This window comes from Ursus arctos, unplaced genomic scaffold, assembly GCF_023065955.2.
Source record: "Ursus arctos isolate Adak ecotype North America unplaced genomic scaffold, UrsArc2.0 scaffold_19, whole genome shotgun sequence".
Lineage (NCBI taxonomy): Eukaryota > Metazoa > Chordata > Mammalia > Carnivora > Ursidae > Ursus > Ursus arctos.
In genome coordinates this window covers 49455208-49477573 of record NW_026622863.1, presented here as the reverse complement: position 1 = coordinate 49477573, position 22366 = coordinate 49455208, and the positions used below count along the sequence as shown (strand labels likewise).

At 47.6% G+C, this 22366-nt stretch overlaps 1 protein-coding gene across 1 annotated transcript in view; it reads left to right on the top strand.

The window, feature by feature from the left end:
• ZNF541 (zinc finger protein 541) overlaps positions 1–18425 on the top strand; it is a 30589-nt gene extending 12164 nt beyond the window's left edge. Inside the window, exons 8-15 of the mRNA XM_026481951.4 lie at positions 6449–6512; positions 7143–7285; positions 7699–7802; positions 8914–8989; positions 9540–9628; positions 17133–17273; positions 17438–17619; positions 17734–18425. Of these exons, the coding sequence (XP_026337736.2) occupies positions 6449–6512; positions 7143–7285; positions 7699–7802; positions 8914–8989; positions 9540–9628; positions 17133–17273; positions 17438–17619; positions 17734–17902 (968 nt within the window). The 3' untranslated portion in view covers positions 17903–18425. The remainder of the gene's footprint in view (positions 1–6448; positions 6513–7142; positions 7286–7698; positions 7803–8913; positions 8990–9539; positions 9629–17132; positions 17274–17437; positions 17620–17733) is intronic.
• Positions 18426–22366: the final 3941 nt, after the last annotated feature.

Genomic DNA, 22366 nt, shown 5'->3' with positions numbered 1-22366 from the left:
CCAGCACCGTTTATCGAAAACACTGTTCCTTCCCTCTTGAACTGGCTTGAGCTGGCACCCTGTGGAAAGCCAATTGACCATAAATGATTTGAGATTTTTCTTCTTTTTTAATACAGACAGTTAGAGCTATAAGTTTCTCTCAGAGCACCGCTTTACCTGCATTTCACAAGTTTCAATATGTTGTATTTTTATTTTCATTTATTTCAAAGTGTGTTCTGATTTTTTTTTAAGATTTTATTTATTTGAGAGAGAGAGTGAGTGAGTGAGCACGAGTGGGGTGGGGAGGAGCAGAGGGAGAGAGAAAAGCAGACTCACCGCCGAGCAGGGAGCCTGATTTGGGGTTCGATCCCACAGCCCTGAGATCATGACCTGAGCTGAAGGCAGACACTCAACCGACTGAGCCAGCCAGGCGTCCCTGATTTCTTTTTTGATACAGTGATTATTTAAGAGTGTGTCGTTAAATTTCCACCTATTTGTGAATTTTCCAAATTGCCTTTTTAAAAAATCGATTTTTAATTTAATTCTGTTGTGGTCAGAGAACATACTTTGTATTAGTTCAGTGCTTTTACATTTTTTGAAGCATTTTTGTGGGCTAGCACATATTCTGTCCTGGAGAATGTCCCATGTGTACTTGAAGAATGTAGTCTCCTGATGGTGGACGGAATACACTGTATTTGTCTGCGACGAGTAGTTAGTTCAAGTATTCTACTTCCTGTTGATCTTCTGCCTAGCTGTCCTATGCATTACTGAAAGTATTTAAATTTCCCACTATTATTTTTTTAAAGATTTATTTATGTGAGAGAGCACGTGCATGCATGGGGGGGAGGGGCAGAAGGAGAGGGAGAGAGAGTCCCAAGCACACTCCACACCGAGCATGGAGGCCACCTCAAGGCTCGATCTCACAAGCTCGAGATTGCCACCTGAGCCGAAACCAAGAGTCATCCGCTCAACTGACAGTGCCACCCAAGCATCCCTCCAACTATTATTTTTTAATCGTTCATTTTATCCTTCTATTCTGTCAGTTGTTATGGACTCTCTTTTTAGGTACATTATGTTTACATAATTGCCATATTTTCCTGATGGCTTGACTTTTTTCCATTATGGTATCATTTATCATTATTACAATAATTTTGTCATTTTCTTGAATAATATTTTTTAAAAGATTTTATTTATTTATTTGAGAGAGAGAGAGGCAGCGAGAGAGGGAACACAAGCAGGGGGAGTGTGAGAGGGAGAAGCAGACTTCCCTCTGAGCAGGGAGCCCAATGTGGGGCTCGGTCCCGGAACGCTGGGATCATGACCTGAGCCGAAGGCAGACACTTAACGACTGAGCCACCCAGGCGCGCCTCGAGTAATATTTTTTGTCTTACAGTCTAATTTGCAGGGACACCTGGGTGGCTCAGTCGGTAAGCTTCTGACTCTTGATTTCAGCTCAGGTCATGATCTCAGGGTCATGAGATCGCCCTGCGTTGGGTTCCACACTCAGCAAGGAGTCTGCTGGAGATTCTCTCTCTCCCTCTCCCCCTCCCCCCACTCTCTTTCTCTCTCTCTCAAAAAATCTTTAAAAGAACAAGTCTGGGGGCGCCTGGGTGGCACAGCGGTTAAGCGTCTGCCTTCGGCTCAGGGCGTGATCCCGGCGTTCTGGGATCGAGCCCCACATCAGGCTCCTCCGCTGGGAGCCTGCTTCTTCCTCTCTCACTCCCCCTGCTTGTGTTCCCTCTCTCGCTGGCTGGCTCTATCTCTGTCGAATAAATAAATAAAATCTTTAAAAAAAATAAAAATAAAAAAATAAAAGAACAAGTCTGATCTGCCGGACATTAGTAGAGCCGTTCCATCTCTTTTATGTTTTTTTGCTTGGTATAGTTTTTCCTCTTCTTTTACTTTCAGCCTGTTTGAAAATAAAGCGAGTCCCCTACACACAGCATCGGTTGGGTCATATTTTCGTATCCAGTCTGACAAACTGCCTTTTGATTGGTTTGCCTACGCCTTCTCTTTTAATGTCCCAGGGGTACAGTTGGGTTTATAGCTTTCATTTTGCTTTTTATCTTCTATATGTCTCGTGTCATTTTCTCCTTCTGTTCCTCCTTTTCTGCTTTCTTTTGTATGCAGTGAATATTTTCTTGTACAACACGCCCCTTCCTTTAATTAATGTTTCACTTTTTCTTAGTCATTTCTTAGGAGTTGCTCTAGGACTTAAAACATACATCTTAATTTATCAGAGTGTGTTCAGTTGTGTATCAACTTAATAAAATATAGGAACATTTCAATCTAATTCTGTCCCTTCTAACCCCTTTGCTATGGTTGTTATAAATATGTATATAACAATGTATAGTATGTATGCACATAGATATTAGAAACCCAGAAACACAGGGGCGCCTGGGTGGCACAGCGGTTAAGCGTCTGCCTTTGGCTCAGGGCGTGATCCCGGCGTTGTGGGATCGAGTCCCACATTGGGCTCCTCTGCTATGGGCCTGCTTCTTCCTCTCCCACTCTGCCTGCTTGTGTTCCCTCTCTCGCTGGCTGTCTCTATCTCTGTCAAATAAATAAATAAAATCTTAAAAAAAAAAAAAAAGAAACCCAGATACACACTGTCATAGTTATTATTTTATGTAATTTGATGTTAGATGAAAAAAGAGAATAAAGGAAAATAGGCATTATTTATAGAGTTTGTTATATTACCCTTCTCATTTACCATTACTGATAACTTCATTTATTCCCGTGGATTCAGGTTCTTGTCTGGGGTAGTATTTCTTTACACCAGTGCAGCTGCTTTGTGGTAATATTGCCACATAGAGCGTATTTCTATATTTTATAGGCCCACAATACATAGTTTTCTGCAATTACTTTTTGAGTCCGTTAGAAGAAATATGTGATTATAATTTTGTAATTACCCATATAATGACCTTTCCCAGCACCCTTTGTTTGTTTGTTTTGATTCACATTACTATCTGGTGTCATTTGCTTTCAGTCTAAAGAACTTTCTTAGGTGTCTGTGATCAGTATGGAGATACAAGCTACATAAAACTTATCCCTTTAAAGCATGTAATACGGTGGGTTTTATTACATTCACAGAACTGTGCAACCATTGCTACCATCAAGTTTCGGACATTGTTCTCACCCCCAAAAGAAGCCCCACACTCATTCGCAGCCACTCCTGTCCCTGCCCCCACCCCCAGCCCTGGGTAACCTCTAGTTTACTCTCTGTCTCTGTAGTAATATTAGGCTAATCTGGACATTCCATGGACATGGAATCCTGCAGTATGTGGTCTTTTGTGACCGTCTCCTGCACGATGTGTTCAGGTTTCATCTATGTTGCAGTATGTGTCGGTATTCCTTTCCTTTTTATGACTGAATGATACTCCTCCTTCGCTTTCTCTTTTTTCTAAGATTTATTTATTTTAGAGAGAGAGAGAGTGGGGGGGGAGGCAAAGGGAGAGGGAGAGAGAGAATCTCAAGCAGACGCCCCACTGAACATGGAGCCCAACACAGGGCTCGATCTCACGACCCCGAGATCATGACCGGAGCTGAATCCAAGAGTTGGACACTTAACTGACTGAGCCACCCAGGCACCCCTTCACCTTTACTCTTTCTTACAAGACAGACCTAATAGCAACAAATCTCAATTTTTATTTATCTGAGAACGACTTTATTTCACAGTTATTTTCGAAAAGTGATTTGCTGGATATGATTCCTGGTTGACAGTTTTTTACTTTCAGCAACCTGATTATGTTATCCTTTTGCCTTCTGACCTCCATTGTTTCTGACGAGGAGTCAGCTGCTGATCTTACTGGGGTGCTCTTGCATGAAACAAGTTGTTTTTCTCTTTTTACTTTCAAGATCTTTATATTTGGCTTTCACCATTTTGCCTATGACAGATGTGTCTAGATGTAGAGCTCTTTGTGTTTATTCTATTTGGAGTTTATAGAGTTTCCTGCATTATATATTGTTGTGTGTGTGTGTGTGTGTGTGTTTACCAAACTGGGGAAGATTTCAGCTGTTGTATCAATGCCATAATACTTTACGTGTTTTTTCGTCCCTTCCTTCTCCTTTTCTGGAACTCTCATTACAAGCATTTTGCTGCACTTAATGATGTGCTGCATTTCTCTGACGCTCACTCCATTTTTCTCCACTGTTTTTTCTCTCTCTTCTTCAGATTACATAATCCCCATTGATCTATCTTCAGATTTGCTGCTCATTCGTCCTGCCGGCTAAAATCTGCGGTTGAGCCTCATCTTGGTTATTGTGCTTTTCTTCTGAAGATTTATTTCTTTGGGGGGAGGAGGGGCAGAGGGAGAGAGAAAATCTCAAGCAGACTCGCCACTGAGCACAGAGCCCCATGCGGGGCTCGATCTCATGACCTTGAGATCACAACCTGAGCAGAAATCAAGAGTCAGACACTTAACTGACTGAGCCACCCTGGCGCCCTGGTTATTGTACTTTTTGTAACCCCAGAATTTCCATTTGGTTCTTTTTAAAAATATTTTCTGTCTCTTGATGGTGTTCTCTCCTTGATAAGAAATGTTCATCATACCTCCCTTTAATTCTTCAAGCATGGATGCTGCGGGGAGAGGGAGTCTGGCCCCTTCGATGTACCTGCCTAGAGTTGGGCACTCCAGCTAGAGCTTCTGTTACATGGAGCGGGGGGTTGGGTGGGTAAGGGATGAGCAGAGGCCCCAGACTCTCACTGTTCTTACCACTATTTGGTCATTTTCTTGAATGAGTATTTCCTAAAATGCTGTATGCCTTTAGGACACCTTCCAGAGACTTTAGCTTACTATTTTTATTTTTTTTATTTTTTTTTTAAAGATTTTATTTATTTATTCGACAGAGATAGAGACAGCCAGCGAGAGAGGGAACACAAGCAGGGGGAGTGGGAGAGAAAGAAGCAGGCTCATAGCGGAAGAGCCTGATGTGGGGCTCGATCCCGCAACGCCGGGATCACGCCCTGAGCCGAAGGCAGACGCTTAACCGCTGTGCCACCCAGGCGCCCCTTAGCTTACTATTTTTAAAAATAGTTTTTATCCATTAATTTGTTGTCTTGCTGAGTTCCTTACTCTGTTTTTCAGAAGTCCAGTCCCCCTTCCGTGCAATCTTTTTTAAAATTGTGTGTTATCAGGCCGCCTGGGCGGCACAGTCAGTTGAGTGACCACCTCTTGGTGTCAGCTCAGGTCACGATTTCAGGGTTGGGAGATCAGGCCCCGCGTCGGGCTCCACACTCAGCACCAAGTCTGCTTAGGTTACTCTCTCCCTCTCCATTTGCCCCTCTCCCCTGCCTCTCTCTTTCAAATAAATACATAAATAAATAAGTAAATCTTTTTTAAAAATTGTGTTTTATCGTGATACGAAGTTGATATGGGTCCCCGTTAAATGAGCAAGTACACAGTACATTATCGTTGGTTGTGGGGACCATGTACAGAGGAGCTCTGGAGCTTACTCCTCTGGCATAACTGACGCTCTGTGCTCGTGGATTAGTAAATGCCCACTTCCCACTCCCTCAGCCCCGACAGCCACCATTCCACTTTTGATTATGTGAATTAGACGATTCTTTAAAGATTTTTATTTATTTTGAGAGAGCATGAGCATGCGTGTGGGTAGGGGGAAGGGGTGGAGAGAGAAGGAGAAGGAGAGAATCTCCAGCAGGCCCTGTGCCGAGTGCAGAGCCTGATGTGGGGCTCGATCCCAGGACCCCAAGATCATGACCTAAGCCAAAACCAAGAGTCAGACACTCAACGAACTGAGCCACCCATGCGCCCCTGAATTGGACTATTCTAGATACTTACGTAAGTGGAGTCATGCAGTTTTTCCTTCTCTGTGACTGGCTTGTTCCACTTAACATAATGTTCTCAAGGTTTATTCATGTTGTTGCATATTGAAGGTTCCTTTAAAAAAAAAAAAAGGTTGACTAGTATTCCATTGTATGTAAATACCACATTTTCCTTACCCACTCCTCTGACGGACATTAGATTGTTTCCACTTGGCTGTTGTGAATAGTGCTGAATAAACATGGCAGTGCAGATATCACTGAGATACTGATTTCAGTTCTTTTGGATAAATACCCAGAAGCAGGGGACACCTGGGTGGCTCAGTCCGTTGAGCGTCTGCCTTCAGCTCAGGTCATGATCCCAGGGTCCTGGGATCGAGCCCCGTGTCAGGCTCCCCTCTGAGCGGGGAGCCTGCTTCTCCCTCTCCCTCTCCCATTCTTCCTGGCTTATGCTCTCTGACTCTCTCTATCTCTGTCAAATAAATAAAATCTTTAAAAAAAAAAATACCCGGAAGTGGGATCGCTGGATCTTATGGTAGTTCTACTTTGAATTTTTTGAGGAATCTCCCTCCCACACTATCTTAAAGAGCCTGCTTTTAGCTACTCTGCAAAGGCAGGCAGAAGGGACCCCCGAACACTTATGGTCAGTCTTCTGGAGACTTTCTGTTGCTGTTGTATGTTTTCTAGATCAAGTGGATGGCTCTTTTGGTATTTGCATGATAAAGGATGACACCAAGATCAGCATTGAACCGTGAGTTGGAACAGACTTAGCACCTGAGGGTGGGTCCTTCCAAAGTGGGGGTGCTTTTACCCTCCTTGTGGGCCAGTTTTTCCCAAGGGCTCCTTCATCATAGGGGATCAGGTCTAGCCACAGAGCCTCCCTAAGAGGAAAGTGGTGCACTTCTGTGGGTATATGTGGGAAGCTCCCCCAATATTCTCTCTGTCCAGATATACGATAGTTGGAGCCAGGGGGACAGAATGCCCAGGAGCCTGGGGTTCTAGGTAGAATTGGCGATGGTACCATACAAGACTTTTGAGTGTCCATGGAGTGTAGCTAGATAGATCCGGCCACGGGTGTAGAAGCATGCCAGCTATCAGCGTATACGTCCCCTATCTTACACCCAAAGAAACACCAGAGGCCAGAGATATGGCAATAAGGAAAATCAGAGGAAGGAAGGAAGTACCCCCTCGAGAGGTTTCTGGAATACCCGCACATATCTGTCAGGGATGATGGACGTTTAACACGTCTGGCAGATGGCAGAGGGCTTGCACCGGGCAGGGCTGTGGCGCGAGAGCAGGGCACACCGCCCGTCTCTGTTTCAGTTCCCATCTTAGTCACGTGTGTATGTCTCGCATGTCTGTGTACGCGGCCTCATTTCAGACACATCAACATAGGAAGCCGGTTTCAGGCTGAGATCCCAGAGCTCCAGGAGAGATCGCTGGCTGGAGTTGATGAGCACGTAGCTTCTCTGGTCTGGAAGCCGTGGGGAGATGTGACGACCAACCCAGAAACGCAGGACAGAGGTGGCTGAGACTTTGGGGCCAAATTCCCGAGGGCCCTGCCCCCACCCCCCTCGTCTGAGGACTTCTCCTCCCAGGTCTCCCCTCGGCCAAGAAGTAGTACCCCGGGGTGAGGGGGTGGGGAAGGCTCGCCCTTGGTGCTGTGTGTCTTCCCTAGAGTGGCAGTCTCCTGCCCCCAGCTCCCTTCTCACGCAGGTCTGGCCAGGCCATTCACACCAAGTGCCGGGAGCAGGGTTTGTGCCCTTCCTCCTTGTCTCTCCCTTCCCTCATCCTGCTTTCAGCTGAGCCCTGAGGGGTCGGTGACAAGGAGCCCCCCTCTCTGTGCTGTCAGGGAAGTGTCCTCCCTGGCACTTGCTGACTCCTTGTGTCTCCTGTCTCTCCCTCTGCTGGGACCACTTGCCTTGCCGGGGAAACAGTGACTGAGCTCTGCAACGTGGCCTGCTCCAGCGTGATGCCGGGAGGGGGCACCAACCTGGAGCTCGCTCTGCACTGCCTGCACGAAGCCCAGGGCAACATTCAGGTGACGTGGAGGCAGGGGCAGGGCGAGCGGGCGTCTGGGGAAGCCCCTGGGGCCGGGAGCGGCAGGTGCATGCCGTGGGCGGTCTGCTTGGGGGTTTGCGGCTCATGAAAAGTGAAGGCAGGCCACCGTCCTGCTTCCCAGGGGCTTTGGGATTGGTGAGCTGCAGGCGTGCGCTCAGTGAATCAGCTGTCTGTGTGGTGCAACAGCCGTGCGCGGGTTCCTCCGAGACATCTCCGGGCACTGGGGAGCTGGCGCCCAGTAGACCCATCTCAGGTCCTGTGCTGATCAGGTTTACTTATGGAGCTTTCTCTCTTTGATTAAAAACCCGTGCGTGAAAACCTCTGATGGAATAGAATTGCCTCTGTCTCCTCTAAGGACCCTGCTCACATTCTTGAGTAGCGGGAGAGGAAAAGTGCGTCACGCAAGGTCGGTCCCCGAGAGTCAGTGCCACGGTCAGGCTTTTTCTTGAGCTGAGAGGCAGCGGCAGGCACATAGTAGGTGCTCGGCAGAGAGATCAACCCGTCTCTGTGGGTTCGGCTGGGTGCTTGTAATGTTGTGGCGCTGGGGCGGGGCCGGGGCCAGCTTGGGGGCCCCGTCTTGGCTTCGTGCTCTGCTGCGGCCGTCTTGAAATTCTTCGTAAGTTTTGAATGAGGGCCCAGGTTTTCATTTTGCACCAGGTCCCACAAATCCCATGGCGGGACCTGACTGGGGAGCAGGACAAAACCCCTCTCTTGTGGGCTGACGTTTTAGAAGAGTCAAACAGGAGATACGTTTTAGAAGATTGCTGGAGAGTTAACGCTATGAAGGAAATGTAAGGGGCCAGCGCGCAGGGGCAGTGCTAGTCCAGATGCTGGTCCTTGACAGCCAGGAGCTCACAGCAGATTAAACCCACACAGTCTACTGCATCAGGAGCACTTTGCCGTGAGGAATCGACGTCCGCGGCGCTCAGCGGTCCGCTTAGTGATATAGTCCACGTGGCCACAAGTGGTTTACAGGGGGTGGCTGGTCTGTGGACCAACCCCATTCTGAGTAGTGGGGCAAGGGAAGGCCTTAGGGAAGCTGGAGGTGTCTTTGGAAGGAAGCAAGTAGCCTGCGACTCCTCTTGTTCCAGACCGCCCTGGAGACCCTCTTACTCCGAGGACCCCAGAAGCCGCAGACTCACCCACTGGCCGACTACCGCTACACAGGTGACCGGGCAAGGCTGTGGGTGTGGCGTTTGCGTGGCTGAGACCTTGTGAACAGTCAGTCCCAACAGCAAGCTTTGCCTGCGCCTTTTGGGAGTTCTCTTGGGGCCTTCGCCTGCCTTTCCAGAAAGGCCTCTCCTCTCTGGCGGGGACTCTGTGGTCATGTTTCCTTCTAGTTGCATCCTACCTTCCCCCTTTCTGGTGGTTCCCTCATGGGCTGTGCCCAGCCAGGAAGGGGATGCCCCTGGCCGGGGAGAGGGGGAGGCGGGCTGAGCTTCGGTGGGCAGGCCCACCCTGGTTCAGGCAGTCTGGGGCCCTCCCCCAGCCTCGGCTGGTCTCTCCACCAGGGCAAGCCTCCGTGGCTGCCTCCGTCAAGTGCAGGTCAATGGTGCCTACCTGCTAAGGTTTTTGTGAGGGTTGTGGGAGATACAGCAAGTGAGCAGCTTAGCAGAACATTGGACACATAGTGCTGCTTAGTGATGGCTGCTTCAAAAAGGAGGGTGGTCGGCACGCCAGCCCTGTCCTTCCCCCTGCTCGGCTCTTTCTCTCATAGGTTCGGACATCTGGACCCCCTTGGAGAAGAGGCTTTTTAAGAAGGCATTCTGTGCCCACAAGAAGGACTTTTACTTGATACACAAGACGGTAAGGTGAATGTGGGAGCGCTCGTGCAGACAGGGCCTCGCCTCACACAGCTGAGCCGAGCTAGAGCGAGGTGCTGGGAGCACCTCCAAACACTGGCGAGGTGCAGCAACGCTTAGGGCTCGAATGGATGAACGCTCCCATTCTCTGCTTGAGAAATGCTCCGGGGAGGCCCTCCTGGCAGCTAACGTCTGCCTGCTCGCTCGTGCGCCTCAGGCATCGCGCAGCCCTTACACGTCTCACACACGCCCGTGCGCGCGCTTAGGAAAGGCTGAGACCCTACTACACTGAATGTCCTGGTGGTTTTTCGTTCTTTTGTTAACCTGATGTACACAGAGCTGCACGTAATCAAAGTGCAACATTTGATGTTTCCGTGTACTTACACACCTGCGAGACCATCACCACGGTCAGGATCACAAACACATGCGTCACCCCGCACACGTTTCCCCCTGCACCTCGGTCCTCTTTCCTGCCAGCCCGGTTCCTAGTCAACTCCTTGTCTCCTTTCTGTCACTGTAAATTAGTTTGCATTTTCCAGAGTTTTCTGTGAGCGGAATCCTCACACGACACGTGCTCTGCTTTGCCCAGCCCCTTATACCCTCGCACTCAGCATCGGGGAGATCCATCCGAGTCTTTGAGTACCAGCCGCTCGCCCCTTCTCACTGCCGGGGAAGATTTCATTGCGTGGGTGTACCACCGGCTGTTTCATCATTCTGCTCTTGCCACCTGGCTGGTTTCCAGATATCGGCAATTATAGATAAAGCCGCGTGAACACTCGATCGCGTACAAGGCTCTCATGGACCGGCCCTGTTTTTCCGCGGGGCAGATACCTAGCAGGGAATGAGTACATCACACGGTGAGTGTCATGTTTCACTTTGAGGAAACTGCCAAATGGGTATCCAGGTCGGTGGAAACACTTCATGTAACCACAGGCCTTGCTCGAGAGTTCCAGGGGCTCCGCGCCCTCCCCAGCACGCCCCACTGAGATCGGGCCTCTTTTCGCCCCGTTCTGAGCACGCAGCATTCTCTCCCTGCACTTCCCCAAAGCCCGACGATGCTAAACATCTTTTCATGCGCTTGTCACTGTCGTCGTGCCTCATGTAGTGAGGTGTCTGCTCACAATCTTTTGCCTATGTTTTTTTGGGGGTGTTTGTGTTTTTATTAAACTGTGGGAATTCTTTATTTGTTCCGAACACAAGCTCTCCATCCAGATACCTGCTTTGCAGATATTTGCTCCCAGTCTCTGGCGTCTCAGTCTCGGTTCAACAGCGTCTTTTGAGGAAAAGTTTTAGACTTTGAGTAAGCTCAGTTTATTAATTTTTCTCTTATGGACCATGCTTCCGGTGGCGTCTCTAAGAAACCTTTGCCTAACCCAAAGTCATCAAGATTTTTCCCCTATGTTTTCTATTTTGTAAAGATTTTTATTTATTTATTTATTTATTTGAGAGAGAGAGTAAGCAAGCAAAAGAGAGAGAGAGCACGAGCAGGGGGAGAGGGAGATGCAAACTCCCTGCTGAGCTGAGAGCCAGATTCGGGGCTCAATCCCAGGCCCCTGGGATCATGAACTGAGCTGAAGGCTGACGCTTAACCAACTGAGCCACCCAGGCGCCCCCCCACCACTATGTTTTTTTCTAGAAGTTTTATGGTTTTCCATTTTCCATTTAGGTTTATGACCCATTCTGGGTTGATACGCAGTGCAAGGTATGGATTGGAGTTTGTTTTCCGTGTATGCATGTTAACCACTCCAGTACCTTTTGTTGAAAAGACTATATTTTCTCCACTTAGTGGCCTTTGTTCCTTGGTCAAATATCAGTTGGCCATATATGTATGTGTTTATTTCTGGACTGTCCATTTTGTTCGATTGATCTATTTGTCATTAAGCTGTTAGCATGCTTGTTATTACTGTTGCTTTATAATAAGTCATGAAATTGGAAAACATTAGTTCTTCAACTCTGTTATTCTTTTTCAGAGTGTTTTCTATCCTAGGTCCTTTGCATTTCCATGTGAATTTTATTTTATTTTATTTTATTTGTTTATTTTTTTAAGATTTTATTTATTTATTTGACAGAGAGAGAGACAGCCAGCGAGAGAGGGAACACAAGCAGGGGGAGTGGGAGAGGAAGAAGCAGGCTCATAGCAGAGGAGCCTGATGTGGGGCTTGATCCCATAACGCCGGGATCACGCCCTGAGCCGAAGGCAGACGCTTAACGACTGCGCCACCCAGGCGCCCCCCATGTGAATTTTAGTATTAGCTTGTCAATTTCTTTAAAAAAATTTTTGATAGGATCTTGTTTGGTGCGGCATTTGACTCTCTAGGTCAATTGCAGAGAATTGGTATCTTAACAGTATTTAGTCTTCTGACCAACGAACAAAGTATATCTATTTACTTAAGTCTTTAATTCCTCTCCACGGTGTTTTGAAGGTTAGTGGATAGGTATTGCACATCTGTCATCCAATTTATTCCTAAGTCATTCTGATTTTATGCTGTCATGGAAGGTTCTTTTAAATTCTGGTTTCCAGTGGTTTCTTGCTAGTATACGTTGAAATAAAATTGAAATAATATTGATCTTGTGTTCTGCAGTCTTGCTGGACTCACTTCTTAGTTTTCATAGCTTTTTTTGTAGATTCTATTGGATTTCCTACATAGGTAATCATATCATCTGCAAATAAAGAGTTTTATTTCTTCCCAAACTGGATGCCTTTCATTTTTCGTTTCCTCCCTGCACTCTAGAACCTCCAGCACCTTGCTGAGTAGAAATGGTGAGAGCAGACCTTCTGGACTTGTTCATGACCTAGAGGGAAACCAGCCCCTGTTTTCCCTCTTAAGTATGACACTAGCTGTGGGGTCCTTGCAGATGTTCCTTATCAGGTTGAAGAAGTTCCTTTTACTCTCAGTTTGCTGAGAGTTTGTATCAGTAAATGATATGGGGTCGTAGCAACAGTGCTTTTTCTGCGTCTGCCGAGACGCTCCTATGGTTATTCTTTTTTATTTTAGTATGATCAGTTACATTGATTTTTGATTGCGAAATCGACCTCACATTTCTGGGATGAGCTCCACTTGGTCCTGATGTCTTTCCTTTATATGTATATTGGTGGATTCTATTTATTAAAACTTGGTTGATATGGCCCTTTCTTCTTCCCTAATATAGGTATTTAGTGCTATAAATTTTCCTCAGAGTACTGCTTTGATACATTTTGGTATGTTGGGTTTTCATTTTTATTCAGTTCAAAATACGTTTTCACTTTCCTTTTTTTTTTTTTAAAGATTTTATTTATTTATGTGACAGAGAGACAGCCAGCGAGAGAGGGAACACAAGCAGGGGGAGTGGGAGAGGGAGAAGCAGGCTCCCAGCAGAGGAGCCTGAGGTGGGGCTCGATCCCACAACGCCAGGATCACGCCCTGAGCCAAAGGCAGACAGACGCTTAACGACTGCACTACCCAGGCGCCCTTCACTTTCCTTTTGATTTCCTTTTTGACCTTCGAGTTACTTAGAAGTGTGTCATTTAGTGTCCAGATATTTTAGGCTTTTCCAGAGTTTTTCTGTTACTGACTTTTAATTTAACGTCACTGTGGTCAGAGAAATACTTCATGTGACTCAAATCCTTTAAAATTTTTGGATTCTTGTTTTTGGCCCAGAATATGGTCTATATCTTAGTAGATGTCCTTAGTGCACTTGAAGAAGGTATATTCTGCTGCTATTGGCTGGAGCTCTAGAAATAACAGTTCAAGATGGCTGATAATGTGGGTTGGGTCTTCCATACCTTGACCATCCACTTGTTCTGGCAATTATTGGGAATGGGCTATTAAAATATTTGGCTGTAACTATGGATCTGTTTTTCCTTGTAGTTAGGTTTCACTTCCTGTATTTTGAAGCTCTGATTTAGATATGTAAACATTTAGGATTCTTAAGTTCTCTTGATTAATTGACCTTTTTATTGTTATGAAATTATTTCCTTTATGCCTGGTATTATTCTTTGCTCTGAAGTCTCTTTTTCTGGTATTAATATAGCCAATTTCTCCAGCTTTCTTATAATGGGTGTTTGCATGGTGTATCTTTTATCAGCCTTTTTCTTTTAACCTATTTGTGTGTTTATATTTAAAGTGTGTTCTTATAAGTAGCATGTGTTGGATGGTGCTTTTTTATTTGTTTTAATGGAAGTATAATTCACATACGGTGTTACATTAGTTTCAGATGCACAATATAATAATTCGGCACTTCTGTACATTGCTCAGATCCCATCAAAAGAAGTGTGCTCTTGATCCCCGTCACCTGTTTCCCCCATCCTCCCATCTGAGAACCACCAGTTTGTTCTCTGTGTTTAAGAATTTGTCTTATCTTTTTAAATTTTTGTTTGTTTTGTCTCTGAAATTCCTCACGTGAGTGAAATCATATAGTATTTGTCTTTCTCTGACTGACTTATTTTGCTTAGCATTATACTCTCCAGGTCCATCCATGTTGTCACAAATGGCAAGATTTCATTCCTTCTTACGGTTGAGTAATACTCTGTTATATGCTTTTAAAAAAAATATCCAGCCTTTTAATTAGGGTGTTTAGACCATTCACATTTAACATGATTATTAAGATAGTTAGGTTTAAGTCCATCACCCTGCTGTGTGTTTTCTGTTTGTCTCATCTGTTCTTTGTTTCTCCTTTCTGTTTTTTCTGTCTTCTTTTGGATTAATGTAGTATATTTTAGGATTCTGTTTTATCTCCTTTGTTGGCTTATTGGCTTTAACTACTATTTTGGTGGTTGCTTTAGGGTTTATACTGTGCGTCATTAACTTATCACTGTTGAACCTTCAAGTGATTTGATAGCACTTTATGTGCAGAATGAAAACCGCAGAGTAGTGGGCTTCCATCTCTCCTCCTGGCCTTTATACTGTGATTGTTATGCCTTTTATTTTATACATGTTATAAACCCCGCAATACCTTGTTACTGTTTTTGTTTGAATGCCAACTATGTTTAGAGATATTTAAATAATACAAAGTCTTATATTTTTTACCCACATAGCTACCATTTTTACTGCTTGCATCCCTTTTTGTAAATCCGTGTTTCCATCTGGTATCATTTTCCAGAAAGAAATAGATGCGAATCTTTTACCACTTCTTGTGGTTCGGGTTTGCTAGTCATGGATTTTCCAGCTTCTATGTATCTAAAAAAGTCTTTATTTTGCCTTCGTTTTGGAAGCTATCTTTGCTAGGTATGGAATTCTAGTCTGACAGGTGTTTTTTTTTTTTTTTAATTCTTGCAGTCATTTAAAGATGTTCTCCATTTCCGTCTTGCTTTTGTTGTTTCCAGCAAGAAATCTACTGATTTCCCTGCCTCTGTTCCTCTGTATAAAACATGTATTTTGTTTGTTCTCGCTGTTTATATGAATCTCTTTATCCCTGGTTTTGAGCAGTTTTATTATGATGTGCTTAGCATGGTCGTCGTCTTTTTTTTTTTTTCTTTTTTTTTTCTTTTTTTTGTGGTTGGGCTTGGTTGAGCTTCTTAGATCTGTGGGTTTTTAGTTTTCATTAAATTTGAGGAAATGTGGCCTTCTTTCTTCAGATATTTCTTGTGACCCTCCCTTCTCCTTCAAGGACCCCACTGCTGTGTGTGTGTGTGTGTGTGTGTGTGTGTGTGTGTGGTTTCCTGCACTTGCCCCATGGCTCACTCATGCTCTTTTTCATTTTCCCCGACTGTTTTTCCTCTGTGTTTCATTTCGGATGGTTTCTATTGCTGTATCTTCAAGTTCACTCATCTTTCCTCCTGCAATGCCAAATCTGCCATTAATCCCCTGCCGTGCAGTTTTCATCTCAGACATAGTTTTTGTCCCTTAAAGTTCTCTTTGGCTCCCTTTCATATCTTCCATGTCTCTACTTAACTTTTTGATCATGTATTATACAGATATAATAAATTTAATGTCCTTTCCTGCTAATTCTAACATCTGCATGTGTTCTGGGTTCATTTTGACAGACTGATTTTTCTCCCTGTTCGATATCATATTTTCCTGCTTCTTTGCATGCCTGGTGATTTTTCACTGGATTTCAGGCATTGTGAATTTTAGCTTGTTGGGTGCTGGATATTTTTGCATCTTATAAATATTCTTGACCTTTGTTCCGGCACAGTTACTTGAAAACAACTTGTTCCTTTCGGGTATTGCTTTTAGGTTTTTTTAAATGGTACCAGAACAGCTTTTTGTCTATGGCTAATTATTTCTCATTTCTGAGGCAAAACCGTTCTCATTACTCTACCAATGCCCCATGAATTAGGAGGTTTTCCACCCCAGCTGGTGGGGACAGGCACCGTTCCTGGCCCCTGTGAGCCACAGGCGCCTTTCCCTCTGATCCTTTAGGATGGGTCTTTACTTAGCATTGTGTTGTCTCTCCCCACGCACTTCACTGAATACTTGAGGGGACTCTGTCCAGATCTCTGGCGTTTTTCTCGGTGCTGCTGTCTCCTCTCCTGTCCTTTGTCCTGTGGACTCTCACCACCTTGGTCTCCCCAGGCATTCAGCTCCCTCTCAACTCAGGGAGTCTGCTGGGCTCTGCCTGGGTCCCTCCCCCTAGGCCGTGGCCTGGAAACTCTCCCAAGGCAGTAGTGTATTTTCTTCCTCTCAGATGTTTTTTGACTGATGCCCTAGTGTCTTTCCAACCACTGTTTCCTGTATTTTGCCTGTGTCTTTTCATTGTTTTGGATGGGAGGAAGATCTAAGTCCTCCTTTTGCTTCATCTTGTTTGGAAGCAGAAGTTCAACTTTTTGGCTTTTTTTTTTTTTTTAACTTCGTGCTGTTTCCTAGATGGTCAGGGGAGGTACTGTTTTGACTCTTAGTTTGTGAAGACACACAAAGCTGAAAAAATTTCACACGGAGAAGGTATCCTCTGAAGTGAGCTCCAGATACTAAATGGCCAAGTGAATTTACCTGAGAAATGTTCTTTCCGGAGCAATTAAACTTTTCCATTCTGTTTTGTTCTTACAGAAGTTGTTGTTAACAGGATCACTTCTTAGTGGAGAGAGGAGCAAACGGTGGGGTCTGAACGTCCAGGATCAAACCGTGCCCCCAGGGCCTCTTCCTTCTCTCATGGGCCCCTTCCCTCTGGACTTTAGGGCCCTGCCTCACTGTCGCAAAGGCTGCGTGGCCCCCACTGCCTCAGGGCATTCTGCTTTCATTAGTCCCAGTTGGCAAGCGTGTGGCTGCTAGCCGTGATGGCGCCCTGAGCACCCTCGTAGTGTGCCTTCCGGTGTGCCCTCTGTAGGGGAGGATCTCCGGCATGGACCTGCTCCCTGGGGTGTGCAGGGCTTAGCTGGTGGTGGCGTGGTGGCCTCACTCCGAACCCCTCGTCACCTGCAAGGACTTCGTGATTCTCTGCCCCCGAAGGGGCACGCCAGGCGGATGCAAAGAAGCTTTTCAGGATGGTTTTAAAAAAGTGGCCCCGTGGGGAGGGGATTTAGGGCATCATGGCGACACTTGAGGCTGCTCGTGAGGTGTTGCCCAAAGCTGCCTTCTGTTTTCTTTCACTAGATTCAGACAAAGACTGTAGCCCAGTGTGTTGAGTATTATTACATCTGGAAAAAAATGATCAAGTTTGACTGTGGCCGAGCCCCAGGACTGGAAAAGAGGGTCAAGAGAGAGCCAGATGAGGCAGACAGGACAGAAGCAAAGGTAGAAGGTTCTGGGGGAAGGTGGGGCTGGAGTTCAGCGCACATCGGGATGCCGCTGCCCACCAAAGTCAGGGAAGGGGGAAGGGCTTCCCTGCCGAGCCAAGCGGCTACCTGGGAAGGGTGGAGGGTCGGCACCCTTCCATCGTCGCTTCTCTCCCTCTGCAGGTCACTTGCAGCCCTCGGGAGAGACCCAGCCACCGTCCCACTCCTGAGTTCAAGATAAAGACCAAGAGTTACAGGAGGGAGTCCATTCTCAACTCCAGCCCGAATGCCGGCCCCAAGCGGACTCCCGAGCCGCCGGGGAGTGTGGAGGGCCAGGGTGTCTTTCCCTGCAGAGAGTGTGAGAGGTACCAGCCCTGTCCCTGGATGCGCTCACACCACCTCCCCTCATCCCCCCCCTGCTGCCCTCAGGCGACCCGCCTTCCCTCTGCTCTGACTTGTGTCCTCTGGTGACTCCTCAGGGTGTTCGACAAGATCAAGAGTCGAAATGCCCACATGAAGCGCCACCGGCTTCAGGACCATGTGGAGCCCATCGTCAGGGTGAAGTGGCCTGTGAAGCCCTTCCAGCTGAAGGAGGAAGAGGAGGAGGAGGAGGAGATAGGGGCTGACATCGGCCCCCTGCAGTGGTGATGGGGGGGGGAGCTGGGGCAAGGCAGCAAGTCTGGATGGGGGCCTCCAGCCTTGTCACCTTTCCCCTCGGCCTCTCCAGGGGGTTGGGGCACCCCTCTGCCTCCTCCCCACCCTTACTGTCCCTCACTGGCCAGCCCGGCATGGAAACATGGTGGGCATCGGCCATAAATAGGCAGGAGAAGCACCCAGTCATCAGACGCTCCATTCCCTTTAGGTTTTAAATCGTCTCTCCCCTTCTTGCAGTTCCACTCCTTCTAGAGCAGGGAGGCTTGGGGAGGGAACGAGGTGGATCTGGGTAGCTCTTAAATCTTCGCCTCAGTTTTGGGGTTTGGTTACATTTGTTAGATAAGGCCAAGATGTAGAGAATCAGTGGGAAGATACCTTCAGATCTCCAACATGTTGGGGACCCCTCTCCAGGGGAGTCTCTCTGCATTCCAGATTCAGTCCCTAGTCTTGCAATGACTTGTCCATTGTTAGGTTTTTTTTTGTACGTGTCGACTTGTAAATCTTATTAAATTGGGTTCTTGAGCAGCTGTCTTCTGGCTTCCGTGGCCTATTGATCCGACCAAGGCTTTTGAGCCCCTGCTCCTTGCTGGAGCCACAGCGATGAGTAAGCGGGGGGCGGGGGGGGGGGGGCTCCTACACTCACTCGGCCAGCATTTAGGAAGCACCTACTACAGAGTATAAGCCCGACGACGCCCAGTCCGTGCAGTGCGGCTACAGTGACGCAAGAGGAACAAGGGCCCTCCGTGTAGAGCTTCCGTTTTCGGAGGGGGAGAGTCGCGGTGGTAAATGAACAAAAAGGTGATCTGAGATATTGATCGTGGGTATGCTCGTGGCCACGGTAGCAGGGAGGCAGTGCAGGCTTTGGCGGTCAGGAGGCCTGGTGGCTCCCGTGGCTCAGCCGTGAGGTCAGGAGCGCCCGCAGAGGCCAGCCTCAGCCTGTCGGCTGCCACAGCACCAAAAATCCCCTCTTCCTACACCAATAGCCAGACCTCCGGAGGCTGCGGGGAAGAGAGCACGTCCCTCCCTCGTGTCCCTTTTGAAGAGCCAGGAGTGCTTGTAGCAGCCCCCAGCAGAATGCCCCTCCTATCCCACCGGCAGAACTGTAGCCCGTGCTCTTTCTCCACTGATCCCTGGCAGCTGGAAGGAAGACGGCCACAGTTTTCCCGGACACTGAGGGTGTGTCTCCAGGAACCGGGGAATCCAGTGTGATCTCTCAAGTTTGTTGCCACCGGGTCAAAACTGGAATTCTGTTTGCCAGGAAAAGAAGAGGACACAGGGAGGGCTACTGGGCAGGTAGACCGTGTGTCCACCACAGGGTGACATGAAGAAAATATAAAGTGGGGGGCAAGTCCTAGGCAGTGTCCAGGGCATGGCAGACAGTGGCCGGCCAGGGAAGGTACCCCGAGGAGACTGCTGGGGCCAAGGCCAGGATTCCAGGCCATGGCACGGCAAAGCACTCTGCCACAGGGGCTAGTGGAGGGAGGTCTAAGAGCTTCCGGATACTCTGTGGAGCTTGTAGGAGGCAAGATGGCAAGCGTAGACAGTAGGTATGGTGGTAAGAAGGTGAGATGGTGGCCCAGGCTGAAGAGGGACAGAAACTCGGGGAGTAGGGGAGCATCTTAGGGGTAGACTCAGCCTTGCTGTTGGGTCCCCTCCCAGGGAGAGGTGGTAAGGGAAAGGACAGGTCAGGGCCAGCATGGCAGCTTTGGGGCTCGGCACCTGAGTAGATGTCAGTAAGTCAGATGGGGAAGAGCGGGGATACCTCAGAGGACTGATCGCCTCAAGGTGCGATTGTGTCCGTCATAGCAGGTGCTGTGTTCTGAGGGACTGGGGGAGAGCAGGGCAGAGGGTAGTGTCAGCCATCCCAGGGGGGCCAGGTTGCAACTAAGTAACCTGGGCAGGAGGGGGAGCGGAGGAGCAAGTTGAGTTTGAAGCACTTAGGACCCTTGTGGTTGAGGGAAAGGGCTCAGAATCAGGTATGCTAAGAGCTGTAATTTACAGCCCGACTCCTTTCTTTGTGACCTTGGGCAAGTCACTTTCCCTGTTTCAGCCTCCATGTTCTCATTCTGTAAAATGAGATGGCAAGTGCCTTCCCCTACGTCTCGGTTCAGTGAGAAGAGGTAAATGACAGGTTTGGCAGGGTGCCCCGCAAGAACTGAGCAGCTGCTGTTTAATGCGTCCTCCTGCTCTTATTGTTTGGGTCTCGCCCTCAACGACAAGCTCAGCTGCTGGAACGGAAAGACCCTGACTTAACGGGTGGGTGGTATATTAGTTCGCTAGTGCTGCAAAACAAATCGCCCTAAAATTCAACAGCTTTAAACAAACTGGAGCTTTTATAATAGCACCACTCAGACAGGGAACTGAAACTGCTTGTGGTGATCCAGACCCCCCCCCCAACACCTCCCCACACTGATCTGCGGTCGGAAGACAGTGCCCACCGCAAGAAGGTGGTCTAAGAGAGTCTCAGAATGTCAGAGCAAAGGTTTCTTGTGAATTACTCCGCCTCAGCTAAACCCCATCCTCACCCACAAATAACAGTGTTTTCTCCCCCAGTAGTCCTCGGATTATGTGTGTCTGAATTATCTGGGAGTCCTGTAAGAAAATGCATAGTCCCGTATGCTGTCACTGACTTTCATAATTGGAATCGTTGGGGGTAGGGCCCTAGAACTTGAATTTTTTTTTAAAGATTTCATAGTCGAATCGTTTTTAGATTTTTTCAGAAAGATTGTGAAAATGGTACTGACAATTCTGATAAATCCCACACCCAGTTCCCTCTATTGCTTTTTTTAAAAGATTTACTTATTTGAGAGAGAGAACTCAAGGAGGGGGAAGAACAGAAGGAGAGGGAGAGAAATCTTCAAGAAGACTCGCCCTGAGTGCAGAGCCCAGCTGGGGCTCGATCACAGGACCCTGAGATCATGACCTGAGCTGAAATCAAGAGTCAGATACTTAAGCAGCTGAGCCACCCAGTCTCCCCTAATTAATATCTTAGATGAGTGTGGCACAGCTGTTACAATTACCAAACCAATATTGACACTATAAGTAAAGTCCACACTTTCTTCCCATTTCCTTAGTTGTTACGTAACGTTCATCTTCTGTTCCAGGATCCCACCCAGGACACCACATTTCATTTAGTGGGCGTGTCTCCATAGGCTTCTCTTGGCTGTGACAGTTTCTCTGACTTTCCTTGTTTTTAATGATTTGACAGTGTTGAGAGAGCCTGGTTAAGTGTTTTGGAGAATGTGCTTCAACTGGGGTTTGTTTGATGCTTGTGATAGATGGGGAGAAGGTGGTGTCAGGAGCCATCCTTCACAGAAGTGACGTGCCATTCACGTCCCATTATTGAGAGTACGTTCTGTCAGCGTGATTCACCACTGTTAATGTTAACCTCAGTCACCTGGCTGACAGTGGGTCTCAGGTTTCTCCACTGGAAGCAGGCTCCCCATCCCCTTCCCATACCACACTCTGGAGGGAAGTCCCGGGGTCGTCCACACTGAGGAGTGAGGGGTTACACTCCACCTTCTGGAGGGAGGAGTCGACATGAACTATTCGGAACTCTTCTGCATGAAATATTTGTCGATTCCCCCCATGTATTTGTTCAGTCATTCATTTACACCAGCATGGGCTCAGGGACATTTTATACATTGGATTATAATCCAGTACGAGTTTATTGTATTGCTCAAGTTGTTCCAGCTTTGGACATTGGGAGCTCTTTCGGTTGGCTCCTGTGTCTCTGACATACCCTACCGTTTGTGTATCTCTCTCTCCCTCCCTCTCTCTCTCTCTCTCTCTTTCTCTCTCTCTCTCTCACACACACACACACACACACACACACACACACACACACACACCTTTTAGGCACTACAAGATGCTCCAGGCTCATCCTGTGTAATTTCCTGCCCAAGACTCCAAGCAGCCATTTACCAAGGAGTCCTGGTTCCTTTCATTGGAGAATGGTATTAAAAACAAAGATCTAGGCTCTGCGTGTGAATTTTTGACACGCTCTCTCCAGCTTTTTTTTTTTTTTTTTTTTTTAATGAATCCAGAGAGAGCCCTCGCTCAGTTTTGTTTCTAAGTACTTTACTGGCTTTCCCAAACCAGTTCCAGTATCCGTCAGCAGAGGGCGCACGAAAAGGCAGAGTGCTTCCCTTACCGCTTACGCCTCTGTAGTGAAGAACGGCGGGAGTTAAGCAGCGGAGGTCGGGACTGAGCTGTGCGCAGGACACCTGTCAAACCCGGAGGGGGGCGGGGCGTATCTTCCTGCAGCGCCGGAGCTGTCACGTGAGGGTCAATGGTCGGCTGACTGGGGCGCAAGTTCCGCGGAGAGGTACGGGACGAGGCGAGGAACGCTGCTGATTGGTGGAGCAGGAGCCAGAGAGCGGGACCTCGGGACGGGTCTTTGACGGTGGGAACTACGATTGGCTTATGTGAGTCACGTGGTATGTCGTAGAGCGCCCC